General features: G+C 37.7%; 1 protein-coding gene across 6 annotated transcripts in view; it reads right to left on the bottom strand.

The window, feature by feature from the left end:
• RALGAPA1 (Ral GTPase activating protein catalytic subunit alpha 1) overlaps window positions 1–19,046 on the bottom strand; it is a 236,491-nt gene that overhangs the window by 147,229 nt on the left and 70,216 nt on the right. For all 6 annotated transcript variants that reach the window (XM_014570781.4, XM_014570783.4, XM_014570782.4 and 3 more), the window contains exons 13-16: window positions 11,236–11,384; window positions 9,276–9,405; window positions 8,190–8,427; window positions 5,282–5,443 (exon numbers count right to left, since the gene is read on the bottom strand). In XM_014570781.4, the coding sequence (XP_014426267.3) occupies window positions 5,282–5,443; window positions 8,190–8,427; window positions 9,276–9,405; window positions 11,236–11,384 (679 nt within the window). The remainder of the gene's footprint in view (window positions 1–5,281; window positions 5,444–8,189; window positions 8,428–9,275; window positions 9,406–11,235; window positions 11,385–19,046) is intronic.

Genomic DNA, 19,046 nt, shown 5'->3' with positions numbered 1-19,046 from the left:
GGAGTCCTGCTAGCCCATTTTGAATGAGTAAATTAAATCACCTGGATTTAAATCAATCCATCTTGTTTGGTGGGACTACATATGCAAGGATTGCAGGATAAGAATTATATTTGCCATATTTCCAATATTCTTTTAACATTTCGTTGGATAATACTGATTTGTTCCCATTTTGCAGTATGTCAGCAAGACCAGATACTACAGTTTATGTCAGTGTAACTAAAGCTTATAAAGATACAATTCATGATCTTGAAGTAGTTTTCTACTTGACATTTTCATGATGGAAATCTTAATTAAATGACTTAAATGCATTATACACTGACATTTTTTCATGGGAATTTCTGTGCTTAAAAAAAAAAAGCTTCATAAGTGAATCCAGTATCTGTAGACTTGTTACTCAGTTGCTTATTGCCAAACATTTGGAATATATATAATAAAAGCTAGCCCCCCCCCCATTATGCGTAAGAATCAGAAGTACATGGAGACGATACAAGTTGGAATTAGTCACATCACATTTATCACTCCAATTAAAGGGATGCCTTTAACATAGCAACGGTCAGGAAAAAAAAATGGTGAGTTAATGTACACAGAGCAGGAAACACATAGGACAAGTGGAGTGTAGAGATTATATAGTTCTAATGGCACTTTGAAAAAGAGTCTGATAAGATACTTTAAATCAAAATAGTTTCCTATTAAATACAGGGCTTCTGTACACAAACATTTAACTGGAGGCAAGCTGAGGTGTTCATTCACCCACTACACATCAAGTGTCCATGAGCATCAGTTCATTTGTATATTTTGATCTAGTCCTGTTTCAAAGTCCTGGATATATCAAAAAACACTCGAGATCAGTTAATGCACATCAGCGGGGTCCACAAAGACAGTCATATTTATTATTAGATGCTAGCCCCAATACAAATCTTAAAATAATATATCCTTATAATCAGGACTTGTCTCCTCACTTCCATGCCATGAATAGTATTTTATAGCCATTTGCACTGCCCACCCCTATTAGCAATTAAGATGATGGACATTTAAACTGACTATGCTAAAAATGCAAATCAGTATTAAGATAACTGCCTATTAGGTACTGTGAAAAATGCTAACCAATCCAGTTCAAATTTTAAAATTATTTTAGTCTGAACAACAAGTACTATATTAGTATTAATAATTAAGTAAGGGGAGTCTTATTACTAGGATTTGAGGTTTTCTAATGAGTGAAAAAAAAGTTACAATAAATTTTACCAGAGAATTTTGAAAGTTTACAAGGAGTCTTACTAGTTTTTCCTTCTTATATACACAATGCCACCAAAATTACAAACATTTATTCTTCTTCCATATATGATTTTGGGATGGGAAGAAGGAGTGGAGGACGCAGAAGGATATGCCACACTTGCAGTTTTCACTGAATGCCCATTTTTACCCTGACCTATTGACTATTTGGGGTCACATTCTCACCTAAAATATGCATCAGTAAGTATCCCACATCATTCACTATTGTTTTTGCAGACAAGTATAGTGATTAGTGGATTTCTGACGTCATGATTTACCTCCAGGATCAGAATCTGCTGCTTAGGGTACGGATCCTGCGCTATAGTTCAACAAAGATTTTTCAACCCATATGCAAAGTTAAAAAGACCCTTTAAAAACATACTTTACATAAGATCAGGGTAATAAAATGTACACACTGCATATCAGAGAAGCTGTGAATTTTACGCCAGTTAGATGCACAGAATTTTCTGTGCAACTAATGGGTGCTGGCATGAGGATGGCATAAAACAGAGGTGACACAGACTTACACAAAACATAGAGATTGAAATAAAACCCCATCTTTCTTACCATAAAAATATTTGACATAGACTCTCTGCCCCCCACTCAAACATATAAGGAGTATATTCTCAACAATCAAAGGAAATACACCGTGTATCAAAGGCCATACAACACATGTGAGGACCAACTCCTTTCCAGGCCTAAATTCAGGTCTATTTGCAGAGTCAACATAGAATTTAAGAGGAGAATTTTATAGCTAAATACTGTGTAGGACAGATACCTTGATAACGTATAGAATGTCTTACAATTACAACTATGATCACAATCAATTTACATTCCATTTATTTTGAATAAGAAACCAACAAAATGCCTTAACATATTAGCATAGGGTTAAGATCTTGGTCTCCCTCTTCTCTCGATGAGAATTATGCTTATGATAAAGAAAATAAAGCAAAGGATTTAAACATGGCAGGAACCAATTAACTCACCAGAGCCAGCCTTACATATTTAAGGTGAGGGGGGAACACTAATCTTCTCAAACAAATTAGCTGATAATACTAGGCATGACTAACAGAGATGCAGAAGTCTTTTAAGTTACCTCTGACTACTAGAAATCTCTATGGATTAAAAACTGGAGAAGGAAATTCATTAAGCATTTTACTTACTGTACTACTTGACATAAATAAATTAGCAGTTTGATAAATATGTGAAAAGTTTGCAAGTAATATCAGTTTGATTTTTAAATTTATCCAATTACTTATTCCAAGCAAAGTAAATCGTAAATATAAGATAAAATTAGTAGCCAAAATGATATTGGAATACTTTACTGTGCTTCACAGTAGGATTGTGAATCACTTCATAATTTTTTTAAACATATAGGGATCTAGGAGGCTAGCTCGGGCATCTTCTTTTGGGCTTTGCACTTTATAATTTCAATATTAGTACTGGGCTACTTGTCCACAAAGAATATATTCACCTAAGAATGAAGAGATTTATTATTTTTTAAAATAATGCTTTTATTAATATAAAAGGGTCCTGTTAATGTTCTTTCATGCAATAGAATTGTTTGAAAGAGAGAAAACAAACAATGATATGTTACAATGAAACTAAATTCAGATTAGTTTGTTACTGATTAGGTCAATATATAGTTTGACCTGGACAAATTTCAGTGATTTAGGATTGAAACCACACAACATTTACCTTTTGAAATATTAATAATTTGAGACAGAGAAAATATAAAAGTAACTTTGATTTAGTATCACCTTGATAATGCACTGAAAATTAACAGAAAACTCTCATACAAGAATAACCATAAATGAACTAGAGAGCCAATTTTATTTTAAATATCCCAAGTATAATGAAGAATACTTAGTCAAACTAGGAGCTGTCAACTTATCACAATAAAACTTAAGAAATGCAAATTAGCTTTTGAATGCAGGAGAAAGGCAGAGATTTGAAGTTTTGGGGGCAGAAATTCTGTCTTCCTACACATTAGGACAATGGGTCCCCAGCCCTGATGGAGACTTTAGGTGCTACCATTAAACAATCCGAGAAATATAGAAATGTTGAGAGGTCATCTAGTCCAGTCTTTGGGCTAAGTATAGATTGACCAAGTATAGACTGACCATCCATGGCATGTTTGTGTGTAACCTGTTCTTAACACCTAAAATAACAGAGATTCCTATTCCAGTGCTTAACTACACTTTTAGTTAAAAAGTTTTTCCTAATATCTAATCTACATCTCCTTTGCTACAAATTAAGACCATTACTTCTCATTTCATCTTCACTGGACTGGAGGAAAAACTGATCACCGTTCTCTTTTTAAACAGTCATTAATATATTTGAAGACTTATCAGTTTCCCTCCAAATTTTGTTTAGTTCAGGTTTTTTTTGGTCACATTTTCTAAAATTTGTATCCTATTTGTTGACTCTCTATCCAAACACACAGTATTCCAGCTGAAGACTCACCAAAACCGAGCAGAAAGGAACAATAACCTAGTGCCTATTAAATGAGATACCCCATAATCTTAGCCTTTTTTTGTTACTGCATCACATTGGTGATTCATATGCAATTTGTAATCCACTATAACTCCCAGATGCTTTTCATCAGTACTACTGTCTAGCCATTCATTCCCCATTTTGTAGTTAGAAAGAAAAATTTTAAATGCACAAGTTTACTTTGCACTTGCCTTTACTGAATTTCACCTTATTGATTTCAGACTAATGCTTCAATTTGTCAAAGTTGTTTTCAACTCTAATCCTGTCCTCCAAAGTGCTAGCAGATCCGGTCAGCTAAATGTTATCCACATATATTATAAACATATTTTTCACTCCATTACCTAAGTCTTCATTAATGAAAACACTGAACAGCCCTGGACCCAGAACAGACCCTGCTGGATACAACTAACAACAGTAGAAACTAGCAGTGTTGTAAAATAAAATTCTTAGGAAATGTAACTTGGTTAACTTAAATACTGACAATTTAAATTATGCCCAGAAGTTCAAGGGGGAAGAGGAAAAATACTTGCATTTCTGAAAATCTACCAAAATTATTCATTCAATTGCTGACATGCATTCCCTGCTTCTCAAACTGTGTTGAAATGTACCAGCTGTATTCGTAAGATTACATCTTTCACTGAACAAGACTATCATCATTTAGCATTATGGAGTTATTGAAACAGCAACAGACATTTCTAATTTTTTTCTTTTGAATTTAAATAACTGCAATTTTCCTTCAACTGAGATCATCTTAGGAGATAACTCACAAATAAGTTTTTAGTTCAAGCCATACTGCATTTCTAAGTCAGTCATACAAGCATGAATGAAGCCCCCCTTAAGTAATCACCTAAAACACCTAGTAGTGCTAGATATTTTTAACAGGGGGGAAAAAAGTCTGCAAGGATACAGTAGTGGAATTGATTACTGCAGGAAGATAGCTCTTCAAAGTTTGTAGTTTGCCTATTTATAGTCAGCAAAGGTTTTAGGATATAGTAAGGATGTTAAATTGCGGTTATCTGGCTAATCAAGTAGTTGATACAATTTGTATCGACTACACAATTAGTCAATAAGGACCTCTGTGCAGAGCCACAGCACAGGTAGCTCCATGAGCCAGCTCGAGCTGGGACTGAGCAGTCCTGGCTAGTGCCAGCTCCGAGAGCCACCCATGCTGTGACTCTGCATTTACAAGTATTAAGTGCCGCCAAGCTCTTACTACATTTAAAATACAGAGGCATAGTGACCTGGCCCAGCACAAGCTAGGACTGCTCTGTTCTGGCTTGCACTGAGTCCAGAAGCCCCTGTTTGCGGTGGCCAGCCACTATATACAAGTAACCAAATGCTATTCACTTGTCCCTCCAAAAAACAGCATATAAGACTGCATAATATATATTTAAATACATTACTAATTATCATACATCAAACTTCTGTGGGAAAGTTATCTGAACATTATTCTATCTATAAAGTGACAAACTCCTTTCCTCAGGTCACATCTCTCATAGTATATACAGATACATACCAACTGTTTTCTGTCGTACTATGCTTCTTGCCTTTTCTGTCCCTGGAGATCCAGTCGTCGTAGCACTGCGCTGTCTCATCGGCGCCTGTCCAGGCTGATCACGGCTCCAACCTCTAGAAAAGGACTTATCAACAGATGATTTTTGGAACTCATGCCCAACTCCTGCAAAAATATAATTTTGAATCTATTCACTTAGTCACTTGACATGGATTTATATACTAGACCTTTGCAGTAGTCAACTTTTCAAATATTTTCCGCTCTGCTTCAAATGTACAAAGTCTCATCATGCAAGCATGTGACTTCAGAAGCTGAACAAAATAAACTAACATTTTTTAAACCTATCCAAACAACATCAATTGAACAATGGTCACATTGGAGTAGGTCAATGATTCTACTGCAATTACTGTTGTAGTTCCTTTCTGACCTTTCCAATACGTGCACCCAAGAGACGTGAGCTTACCAAGGGCACATAAGATAAAATAAATAATTGTGGATAGTTTCTTTTCCCCCTTTATTTCCAAAGTATTTGATATAAAGTATAACTCCAGCTATCCAAATTCCCTTTATCCGAAAACCTTAGTTACCGAATCCACATCATCTCCCATGTGGCCCTACTGCAGCTAAACACCACGGCTGTGTCTATATTGGCATGATTTTGCACAAAAGCAATTGCTTTTGTGCAAAAATATGCTGCCTGTCTACACTGGCAGGGAGTTCTTGCGCAAGAACACTGACGTTCTAATGTGTGAAATCAGTGCTTCTTGCGCAAGAACTATGATGCTCCTGCTCAGGAAAAAGACCTCTTGCACAACTGTTCTTGCGCAAGAGGCCAGTGTAGACAGGCAACAAGAATTTCTTGTGCAAGAAAGCCCGATGGCTAAAATGGCCATCAAAGCTTTCTTGCGCAAGAGAGCATCTACACTGGCACGGATGCTTTTGTGCAAAAGCACATGCCAGTGTAGACGCTCTCTTGTGCAAATACTTTAGCGCAAATACTTTAACGCAAAAACCCTTGTGTTAAAAGTATTTGCGTAAAATCTTGCCAGCGTAGATGTAGCCCACTTTGTTTTATAGGAACAACCTGTTTGCCTGGGGGACATCCAAATGCTTTGGCTATCTGAATAAATGGGACTACACTATCTTTCATCTTTAGTTAATGTGATACATACAAAGTGAGAAATTTTAAAAATCACATACAGGTTGAACTCTCTAGACCAGAACTCTCTGGTCTGGCAACATCTGTGGTCCAGCATGATTTTAAGTTACTGGATGTCTGCTTATCATGAGGTGGCCAAGTTCCCCATGGTCCCATAGTGTTTGTTTACAGCTACCAATCCTGGCTCCAAGGTTCCCTGCAGCTGCTAAATGAGCCCTGCCCAGCTAAGGGCTCACGGCTCCTTGCACAGAGCTACCTGGGTAAGGGGGGAGGGCACTTCTTTCTGATACAGCAGTAGCTCCCTGCTGAGGACAGAGCAGCAAGTCTTTCCCAGCCAATAAGGAGGGGACGTGTTGAAGAATTATTTCTCATGTCTTGTTTACAAACGCCAGCTAATCAATCTCAGAAATAATATTGTTGGTTTGTTTTTCCAACAATGTTACATTGTTCACTCATATATCTTGTGATCCACTAAGATGTCCAGATCCCTCTCCACAATGCTCCTTCCTAGCTAGTCACTTCCCATTTTGTAAGTATGCAACTGATTGTTCCTTCCTAAGTGGAGTACTTTGCATTTGTCCTTATTGAATGTCAACCTATTTACTTCAGACGATTTGGAAAAACTGTGCAATGGTGAAGTGACTTGCCCAAGAATCACACAACAGGCTAACGGAAGACCTGGGAATAGAACCCATGTTTTCTGAGTCTGGTTTTTAAGCTACTCTGCCTTCCTTTATGTATTTTGGTCTGTAAAACAGTCCATTTTCTATATCTTATAGAATATCTATAACAATGAACTCTAATCTTATTCAAAAACTTGCAACATTCAAATGCATTTTTAAGAGGCTCCTTTTTTCCTTAAATAATCATTACAGTCAAAGTAATTTTAACAAAACTGGCCTTCCCCCATGACTTACAATTCAACTGAAACCAAACAAGGTGGGCCCAAAACCTGAATTCTCATAGTCAGCAGGATACTATAAGGCAAACTACCAGCCCAGATTACAATTTTAATCAATATTTCTATTATGTATTTACTTTTCAAATTTTAGAAAGTGAATAATGTTAACAGTAAATTTGTAACCTAGTTAAGGTTTACTAGAAATCGATCAAGTTTCCCTAGAAAATGGACATAAATCCTCTTATTTCTAATTAGAAATGAATAGTTATGATTGATGCTTACAGTTAACTTAATTACTTTAACTGACAGAGAAAGGACTAGCCCTCCACAATAGATAATCATGGGCTTATTCCAGGAAACATTTAAACTTGTCAGTAACTTTACTTACAATGGCTAGTTTGGTTATAGCTGGGATGTAAATTAAATTACAGATGTGCATGGTTGTTTGCTAGTAAGTGGTGTTTTTTATTTACAAAATATGATCTACAAAACAGAAGGTGTCCCATTTCGGTTGAGACACACAGCCAATTAGCAATATAGCAATATAGTAGCCCAGCTTCCTCCAAGAACTCACCTTCCTAGTTTGACCGATAATGTGCATAATGTAGTATAGGACTGGCCAACCCGTGGCTTGTGAGCCACATGCGATTCTTCCTCTCTTCAAGTGCAGCTCTCAAAGCCACTAAAAATCTCCCTTGGCCCCAGTTTCCCTGTGCTCACTGTCGGGCGTGGCAAAGCAAAATGGCACCAGCAGAACCAAATATGGCTGGGGTTGTGTTTTATAAGGGAAGCATTTTTTTTTTTTTTTGGCTCAACCAAACATTGGTCACCCCTGATGTAGTATCTCTTACCTTTGCCTTTGTGCTTTTTCTGTTTCTGCTCACTTAATTTATCCAACGGTAAGTCACTGAGGTCCAGGCTGTATAGGTTTCTAGCTAACACTTTTGTTAGCGTCTCCATAGTCAGTGACCACTCAGTGGCTAGCTCTTCCCAATACGTGAGTGATGACATTACAGACAGCAAATCATCCCAAAGGTCTCGAGAGATGTATACATTTAGATTTGCCTTGATCCAGGCTACTATAAGAGTCTAAAGAACAAGTAATGTAAGTGAAATAGTTGACTTGTTAATGTAAGACAACAGAAGGGTATTCAAACATTAGATTTTGCTGTTTAAAACAAAAAAAATTTTTTTTTCCCATATATAGTGTCTACAAAGTGAACTCTTCCTCCCCCCGCCCCCATCTATTTCTACTCACACAAATCTTTCATGAATTTTCATGTAATGTTTTTGTTTCCATTCACAGTTGTGTGGCATGTTACATCATTTAGCTATCAGAACAAATTGATTTGATTCATAAAAGATCTCTTCAGCTTTTGATCTAGTTTAGTTTGGATTACATTCCATGAATTTTTGTTTGTTTGTTTGTTTTTTTAAAGCACCTGGAGATTCTCCAGATTCCACACACAGTGAAGTGACCAAAAAAGCAAATTGGGGCTATCTGTTTTGAATGACTCTACTATGGGCCCACCCCATGGAGTATGGTTTTCCGGACAGGTGGCAAACACTACAATGAGAAAGGGATGAGGCTAACCCAGGAGTGAGCCATAAGCAGGAGGCGATTCGCATGCATTAGCTGCTTGTGTGTAATAATGTCATTATATATACACAACTAGCTCCTTAACATGCAATTGTCTCAATATTTAGGCAATATGCTTAATATTAACAATTTCTAGTCTCACAGATGATAAACAGAGGGAGACAAGGTGGATGATATTTTATTGGGCCAGTTTAAATTTGTCCCTCTCACCAACATTTGAGCTTACACAGAGCTCTTCTTCTGTCCTGCAGCTACATGTAAGCTCAAAAGCTTATTTCTCGCTAACTTAAATTGGCCCACTCTCTAATATTCTCATATGCAATTTATATTTAATTGCCTGAAAAAGAGGTCCTGCAAGTCTTCCAGCTAAAGTGGAGTTCTTTCTTCCTTGATACTGCAGGAAAGCCTGGAGCGGCATCTTCAGCACAGATTCTGTGACCCTAAGGAGAACAAGTAACATCTGCTCCCTGCAAAGCAAGATTGAATTGAGTTACATTTTCAGTATATATTTAAGCTGAGACAATTAAGAACTATGTTTCTCCCCTTGCACAAGCTTATTTTTTTAACTATGAAAAATTTAAGAGTCAGAAACAGCCCAACATGGGTCTATTTTTATGTCTATCATTCTTTCCCCTTATTGCTGTTCTCTGTTGTCACAATGAAGAACCCTTGCAGGATTCCCCTTCATTTGCTGTATAAACCTTTCTATCTTCTCTCTCAAGGAAGCATGGTTTTCATGGATCCCAAATAGCAGCAAAGTTGTATTTCTTTAATTAGATCACTATTTCTGATCCAAAAGTACACTAATATTTTTAGCATGAACTGAGGTTATTTGGCAAGTGATTGGTGTAACAACAGAAGATAACTTTTATAAACATGCTCTATAAGGTATAAAGGGAGTAGCAGGGAAGAAGTATCTTCAGTCATAATTGAATTATGATGCTTGAAGGTTTATTTCAAGTTACATAAATAAAGCCTGTGAAGAAGTGCTACTTAAAATTATCTACTAGAATTTGCTAAAGATTCCCATTTTATTCCCATGTCTCCACTGGATAACTGAGAACCAAGGTCAACTGCTTTTGTTTTTCCATATATGTATACATAATGATGGCAGCCCTACTTACCAAGTATTCAGGAGACATCAGCAAGGTATTTAATGAAAATTAAATTATAATGAAAAGAAGTTAGAAATGTAAAGATTTGTTTTTGTTGAAAGCAACTAATTAAACTGATTAAAGCGTGGGTTTACTTCTGCATAAAAAAATCCTGAAACCAGACTAAGATGCAGACAAAGACCATCACAGACCTTTAAGCATCAAATTACCAGACTTGTATATACCCACTGCCTTCATGCTTGCCCCATTCCAACACAGCCATCTGAAAATAATCTTGCTGTAGTTTTCTTAGGTAAGTGAACAAATACCCTCAGGTTGCAGAGTGGGACAAAAGAGAGAAAAAAAACCAACACCACCACAGGCATATGCACCTCTCTCCCACAAAAACAAACTGAAATGATCACTGGATACACAAGCATCCTGTCACTATGGCAGATGAAGGGGAAGGGGAAAATACCCAGAATCAAGAAGTGGTAGAGTGGACATTCAACTCCACCATACCTCCTCCAAAAGTGGTAGAGCCTGGTTTCCCCAGATCTTGAATCTTAAACACTATTTCTTCCAGTGGTGAAATGAATAGTACCGAATCCAGCTTTTAGTAGGGTTGAGGTCAGAGAACAGGATGGCAGTTTACACAACCCCCATCTTCCCAAAAACTGATAAGACTAGCCCTGCCCTTGGAACAGAAGCCATCGGATTAGTCTCTTTCCTCTTCCCACATCTCAAGTTAGCATTCAACATTGGCCACTCAGAAAAGGTGCTTGCCTATGACCTTTTCAATAGCTCTGGACAAAAGAGGATTGCAGTGGCTTATCTTTCCCTCAAAGTTCAACTCACCATCCCTGCTGTTTTTTTAATGCTGAGGATGTCTATCTCTATCCCTTCCATTAAACATTCCCCCCCAGCTAGGAAGGTGTCTACACTTGCCTGTTATAATAGTTATATAGATTGGCATTTTTTGCAGAAGGATAGTATGGGATGGTCCATGTATACTTTATATCCCCAACTACAGCAAGATAATACTTCAAGTAAGCCTAGACACATTGTTCTTAAAACATTTTCTCATTGAGAGAAACTGACTCACTTCATAGGCACCATCCTATTGAACTTCCTGAGTACTTAAGTTTTAAATATTTGGTCCAGTTCATTAAAAATGTTAAGATAAAACTATAAACTTTTTACCAAGTCTTCTTGTCCATTGGTACTTGCACCACCATGTAACGGTAGATATTAAGAATGCGTTTACACATATCAGTGTGCTCATCCAAGAGAGTTTTAATGTCATTTGCAGGCTCAAGAAGAAATATATTTGAAGAGTTTATTATAAAAACCTATAAACAAAAGAAGTGGAGATTAAAATTAGTAGCCTGAGAAGCTGGCCAATGTTTTTGCTATGATTAAACAATCCAACAGATAGCTGTAGAAAGATAGAGATACACATTTTTACAGGAACATCACTTGTTTAGCCTGCTTTAATGAGTAACAAATTCAAGAATAAAATTGAAAACAAGTAGTCCTGTGGCACCTTAGGGTACATCTAAACTACACCCCTCTGTCAGCAGAGGGATGTAAATTAGACACATTGAAAGTGCAAATGAAGCCAGGATTTAAATGTCCCATGCTTCATTTGCATAATGGCAGCCACCACTTTTCGAAATGGGGCTTTCAAAGAAACCCAGCAGTTTAGACAGGGCATTTTCAACAGAAATGCCCCATTTCGCAAGATCAAGGAGTACTCAAGGAGTACAGGATCTTTCAAAACGGGGCATTTGTCAAAAATGCCCCGTCTAAACTGCAGTTTTTTTCCAAAAAGCTCCGTTTTGAATAAAGTGGCGGCCGTCATTATGCAAATGAAGCGCAGGATATTTAAATCCAGGCTTCATTTGCACTTTCAATGTGTCTAATATACATCTCTCTGACGACAGAGGGGTGTAGTTTAGACACCCTTAGAGACTAAGACTATATATAGCATCATGAGCTCTTGTGGACAAAACCCACTTTTTCAAATGAGCAGAGGAAGTAGGTTTTGCCCATGAAAGCTCATATTATATTATATATAGTCTTTAGTCTCTAAGATGCGAAAGGACTACAGGGTGGCCCAGCTATCTGTTTTTCCAGTATACATCTGTTCTGCACTGAAGTATTGACGTTTGTAGGAACTGATGTGTTTTAAATCCTCCCATTCCCCACTTTTAAGTCATGCAAAAAAAAAAAAAAAAAAAAAAACACCCAAAACCCAATCTGTGCAAATGGAAATCAACCGCGGGAATAAAACTCCCCACTTTAAATTGTTTCACTTTAAGTAAAAGTTTTTGGAACGTATTTTGGACTTATAGCAAGGATGGCCTGTACTTTTTTTGGAAGTTACAGATTAACACAGCCACCCTTCTGAGAAGAATAAACTTGGTTTAACTTTCAGTTTAGCAGGGGAAAAAAAAAAAAAAAAGAACTGTGTACATTTTCTATAAAACACTGGCAACAAATTTCTACTCAAATATATTATGTGGAAAATTACTCAAGGTTATGTTAAATCTAGAGAGCATTTAACAGCATAAAGCCACTGCTTTCCTCTGTAATTCTGCAACTTCAAAGAAACATTTGATAACAACATGATACTGTATCTGTATATACACACGCTGTACTTGACGATGTTTGTGAAATTACTATATTTTGGGACTTGAATGTTTTATCCCACAGCGTGTAGCACTCCTCGCTAAAAATAGGGTTTTAGAGATATTTACTAAAGTGGCTGCCCTCACACTTAACAGCATTTTGCAATTACTATACAGCTATCCCGAGAGTCCAACTCCTCAGTTCATACTGCCACAATTAACTCCAAGTATCAGAGTTAATAATATACAAACTACCTTTGATTCTGTAAGGGAATGGATATCAAACAAGTCTTGCTTAGCATTCAATATATACCACAAAAAAGCAATGGGGACAAAATAGAAGAACAAAGAAGGGTGATCACAATCTTTGAATCATTATTTATGAGACAATGCTCCTCAAGATAAGCAGCCCAATATCAATCTCTTAGGTCCTGGTCACCATACTTGCCTGAGCTGAGTGCCATTTTTGAGACTTGGTCCAGTCTATTGAGTGGTAGTAGGACAGTGCTGAGAATTTCAAGTGAGTATTTATCTGAAAGATTTTCAGCCACACACCTTTCATTATTTCTGATGCAACTTAGCCCAACATGTCAGCTAGAATGTCTCAGTGAGCATGAAAATAGCTATATGTATTGTAAAGACTGGCCACAAATAAAGATTCAAGCCCACTGGAACACGTACATGTGCAAATTTATTGGAAAGGCTATTACATCTGGGCTAAGCAATGACACACAATTCTAGACAGGCCTCTTATTGTTGGTAAGCATTCCTATATGGTAAGAAGTGTCTGTAAATAAGACTTCTTGAGGACAATGGATCTACAGCTAGAATTCAGTCCAGGTTTACGATACGGGAGAGAGCTGAACAAAGATACGCAACTCCAGCTATGGAAATAACGTAGCTGGAATCAATGTACCTTAGTTTGAATTTTTGTGGTGTCCCTGCTGTGGGGAAGTCAATGGGAGAGTCCCTTACTCCTTTCAACCCGACGGAGTACTGGGGTTAATGGGTGTGCTATCAGAAGTCTATTTAGCTGGTCCTTACTAGACCCACTAAATCAAAACCTGGGGAGATTGAACTCTGCAGCATTGATCTCCCAGTAAGTGAAGACAAGCCCTCAGCTGCACATTCTCCATCTATTAGACAAAGCATCAAGTTGCAGTGGGAGAGGTCTAGGTTGGATATTAGGAAAAATTATTTCATTAGGAGGATAGCGAAGCAGAATTGGTTACTTAGAGAGGTAATGGAAACTCTACCCTTAAGGTTTTTAAGTCCCAGCTTTACAAAGCCCTGGCTTGGATGATTTAGTTTGGATTGGCTCTGCTTTTAGCAGTGGGGTGGACTCAATGACCTCCTGAGGTCTCTTCCAACCCTATGATTCCATGATATATGAAATCAATTACAAAAGGAACTATAGGTACTGGGCTGTAAGCTTTTGCTGATCAGAAGTGCAACATCCAGGATATTTTAACTGGCCTGCCAAAGTGCATGATGTATGGCGTTTCAGTAACTCCATTTTGTACCAGATGAACCACTATTTTTACCATGCATACCAAAAAAACTAATAGACTGCAACCACAGGGCTTCTTGGAATCCTATCTATTCTTTGCTTCCTGGGTAATGAAATTTAATCTGGATTATCCCAAGTGCAGACAATGCCTTAAATACTACCTCCAAAAGAATTGAATAGAGATTGAATATGCCTCTATTAGGCTGAAGGGAAGACAAGATATTTTTTGAAATGTAATGACATTGTTAGAGCATATCCCAATGCCATGGTTTATAAAACATTATGACAAAATGGGGAAGTTTTCTCCCGGACAAGCAGAAAATAATTGGAGACTAAGTTAATACATGTCAGTATCCTCCAATTCCAGACATGCAGGAGACTATATCAGGAAAGCTAATTTGATGCAAAATGTTCTCTGAGTACAGCAGCAAATGGGAGAGAAGAGAAAATAATTATTCAAGTTTCAACAGCCATAAGATATAAACTGATCTGTGTAGCAACTGACTCTGAATAACTACCTCTTGGATATGGATAACCATCACATTGATTAAGTATGGGAGCACTTGTTTATTTCTTAAAGCCCTCTAATTTCCAACTAATTCATCTGCTTCCAATTCGAAAAACACAACACATTTCAAGTGTCAACGTTTTTATTTCTCTTTCTTTATGAAACATATGGTAAATTGAAAATACAGGTATTAATAAACAACCACACCTCATCTTGGTATCAGAAAATAATATGGTTTGTAAGATTGAGTGTACATCTGGATAGTGTTTGAGTTACTGCTCTACAGAAGACAATAGGTGAAGTGCCTGCTTGAGTGCTTATTTAAGTCAATGGGAGTTTTTTCATTTATTTCAACAGGCACTGAACCAGTTCATTCGGAAAAGCGTTAGTAAGAAGAAGTACGAGTACATTAGCAGGTAGGACAACAGCAATATGGAAGTTAAAGGAACCTCTACTAGTATGAAAGATTCCAGAGTAAGGTTGTGGAATGTGACACTACATTAATACTCTGGAATAAGTTCTCCCTCTTAATTTTTCATTATGAGAGTAGAGGCCTTAAATATTTGCCTCAGGAGCTTCCTGAGGCTTCTGATCTGAATCACCTGGCCTACATATTTATGCAGCCATTGGTTGTACATCTGCAGTTTTAATCTCTTCTCTGCTTTGGGTATCAACAGCTCAATATTTAGTTCTTTGCCAGCTTTTCCCTCTTCACGTTTTTTTTTTTGGGGGGGGAGAAGAGATCTGATAATTTTCCTTTTCTTTTCCACTGAAATGCAAGCAGCTGCAACAGAAGGGGGTTCTCAGCACCTTCTAGACTCAGCAGCTGTGCCTTCCTGGCCTGTGGAAGAAGGAGAGCAAAGATTAGTTATATTTGGCAGCAAACATTTATTCCCGTTACAGGACAGGAATGCTGCTGTGTGCTGGAGTAGAGAGAATCTAGAGTCCCCACTATTAAGCTCAGCTTCAAGAAGTCACTGGTAAAATATTGTGTATTCTTTAGAATGTGCCATTGGTTTCAGAAGTGTTTATTCTTGCTTGGTGCTTTTAGAAGCCAATACTAAGGAACTGAACAGAGAATAACCAGACATTTTTCCAAAATTTCAAATACTTTTTATATGCTGTTTTGCCTTAATATTGTCTTTATTATAAGGAGAGAACACAGAGGTGAACATCTGTACTGAATATCTGTCCTTGTCCTGTCTACCAGTGAAGAATTCTGTGTTTCATGTACCAATTAATTTATTACTGCTTGGACTGTGATTTGAGGCAATATTTTTACTGGGAACTAAAGTGGTGTTCTATTCAGCTGTAGTAGATTCAAGTAAGAGAGAGTGTTAACATTCATGTGAGGGTTTTAGGGCAGAGGGTTTTAGGGCAGAGAACAAGGCAGCAGAAGAGGTATTCTAGATTTCACATGCACCTTTGTTCATTTCTGGAAAACTGTAAGCATACTTTTTTTTTTAAACTGGTAAAGATCATTATCTTTATCATATAAGCATCTTGCAAAGCTGACTCAGTAAATCCCATTCTATATTCAAGCACACACCAGAAATACTGTTCAGTAAATGTAAAGTGAGCACAATACCTTGCATGAACATCTTATCTTGATTGTTTTGGCTGTCTCCTCTGCCATGAGTTCCTCATGTGGTGGGACATGCTGTTCTGGACTCAAAGCATTCACTTTACTCACTTGTTTGGGCAGCTATGATAAACTGAGAAGGCTTGATCAGTGGCCTGGCCCGGCCCGGCCCAAGAATCGTGGACATCACATTAAAGTTATTTATGTTGAACCAATGCTACTGTTTTTGTTTCAGGACTTATTATATCAAATGCTTTAATGTTTTTTCAACAATGCTTGGCATTTCATCCCATCCATGGTTTAGCTAATCTCTGGTGCCTTGTTGTACATTTCCTTATTGTTCTCAAAGAGAACTCAATCTGGATGGTTATTTCAGATTCTGATTGTACAATCATAAAAATGTAGGGCTGGAAGGGACCCTGAGAGGTCACCTAGACAATCACACTGCACTGAAGCAGGACCAAATAAACTAGACCACCATTAAGAGGTGTTTGTACAACCTATTCTTAAAAAATTCAAATGATCAATTACATAAATTTCCCTTGGAAGCCTATTTCACCTTAATTACTCTTACAATTGGAAATGTTTTCCTAATATCTAACAAACTTCCCTTGCTGCAAATTAAGCCAGTTACTTCTTGTCCTACTTTTGGCAGACAGAGAAGAACTGACCAATCCCTCTTTGTAACAGCCCTTAACATATCTGAAGATTTATCAGGTCCCCCTTCAATCTACTTTTCTCACGATTAAATGCACCACATATTTTAACCTTTCCTCATAAGTCAGATTTGCAACTCCATCACATTGTTGATTCATTCAATTTAACCTCTGGAGTCTTTTCAGCCCCACTACTTTCTAGCTAGTTATTACCCAATTTGTGCAGAAATTAAGATTATAATCACTAGAAAGTGTTTTGTTTGCTTTGTAACCACACTTGTCTTCTATTCATATTCTATATCACTTCAACCTCTATTTTTTTTAATATGCTCATTCTTGTTCTATTACAAAACTATCTCTATGTAGTGTATTAAAATGTAGAGTGACTCCTCACTTAGCCATACAGTCTCTCCAGGCACTCAACTTAATTTCTGTGAATGTACAGTGACGAGGGACTGGACACTGCAGAGGAACACATCTGGGTAACTCAGGAGTTAGGATTTACTGACTGTTACATGCAAGGCAAGATTTGGACTAACAGAATTCCAAAGAGTTTGTTGGAAAGCTAGTGTCTCGGGAAGTTCACAGATGGTTTGGAGCAGCAAAACCACTCATTTGCTGAGGCTGAGAAGAGGGAACACAGGGGCTCACAATTGTGGGTACTCCAAGCAGGTCACACATCTGTCTATACATCCTGTATAAGAATATTCTTCCTTAAAATCTTCTTGGGTGTCTTCATCTGTACTATCATAGTGCTTAGAAACTCTAGTCAGAGACCAGGACCCCATTGCACAAGGCATTGTACAAACAAGGTAGTGACCCACATTAAAGGTTGATCAGGTGAAGGAGGAGCTAATGCACATCTCTGCTGTTGCTATTGTCAGATTCGACTCTGCCAAAGAAGTGCATAATTTAAGACAATAAAGGCTATTGCCAGAAAAGGCTAACCTGCTACACACTAAGACCATAGAATACTAGGACTGGAAGGGACCTCGAGAGGTCGAGTCCTGTCCCCTAGAACAGGGAGCTCCCAAGAGTGGGGTTTGAACCCGCGCAGACAAACATCCAATGGATCTTAAGCCCAACACCTTCAGCACTCAGCCATACTGGTGGTTTTTATGCTGTGCCACAGTAACACCATAGTGTGAACACTTCCTACAGCAACGGAAAGGGTGTTCTGGTCAATGTTATTAACTCACCCCTCCAACAGTGGTATTTGGGTGGAAAGAAGGCGGCTTCCATTGACCTTGCCATGTTGACACTGAAAGAGTTAGATCACCTACCTATGGGAATCAAGATTCAAAAGTTCCCGAATGACATAGATTTAATTTTTAAATACTGATCAGGCCCAAGGATATTTGTGTCAGGGGAGGGCAATAATTTTGGAAGGGGGCCACTTCACAAATTTTGGAAGTGGCCACAGGCCAACCCAGAAGGGGCAGGGTTGGGAACTACCCTTCTGGGTACTGCGATCTTATTTTCTGAACCAGCTGCAGCTAGTAAGACCAGTTTAATTTAAATTATGAAACAAAGTAAGCGTTTTAACTCTCTCATGTTGGCTTATCAAACTTAATTTTAAATAAAGTAAAATATTATGTCCAATACAAAAGGTTTCAATGTTTTCTTTATTTATGGCAGGGGTGAGGAACCCTTTTTGGATTGGGGGAGAGGGATCAATGACCCACAAAAAAAATTGGGGTCCACACGAGTGAGAAGCAAAAAAACTCCTCCAAAACCCCCCAACCTTAACTGATATGGTTCCCAACTGAGACACCTCACTCCTCTGGTGCCCCAGCTTCACGGGGTGAGGGGAATGAAAGGGAGGAAACTGAGGTTCAGGGCTTCCCACTGTAGCCTACTAACCGTTATCAGTTTTATTTCAGCTTACTAAAATGATATTTGCTTTGTTTTAGTTAATTAATAGCTTTATTATTTCATTTTTGTTTTCCTTTATGTAGATTTAAATATGCTGGTAATGCTAGGGGCTTGCAGAATTCATTTTGTGTAAGATGGCTTATAGCAGTAGGTAGTTAGTGAAATATTTGTTTTTCTTTATAATTTTCTATAAAAGGGTGAAGCAAGAGTTTGTGGTTGGCGCAAGAGTTTTTTGAATTCTGCCCAGAAT

Source organism: Pelodiscus sinensis, chromosome 5 (assembly GCF_052426305.1).
Source record: "Pelodiscus sinensis isolate ZL-2025 chromosome 5, ASM5242630v1, whole genome shotgun sequence".
Taxonomy (NCBI): domain Eukaryota; kingdom Metazoa; phylum Chordata; order Testudines; family Trionychidae; genus Pelodiscus; species Pelodiscus sinensis.
The sequence above is the reverse complement of the archived record's forward strand: the minus strand, read 5'-3'. Positions and strand labels throughout refer to the sequence as shown.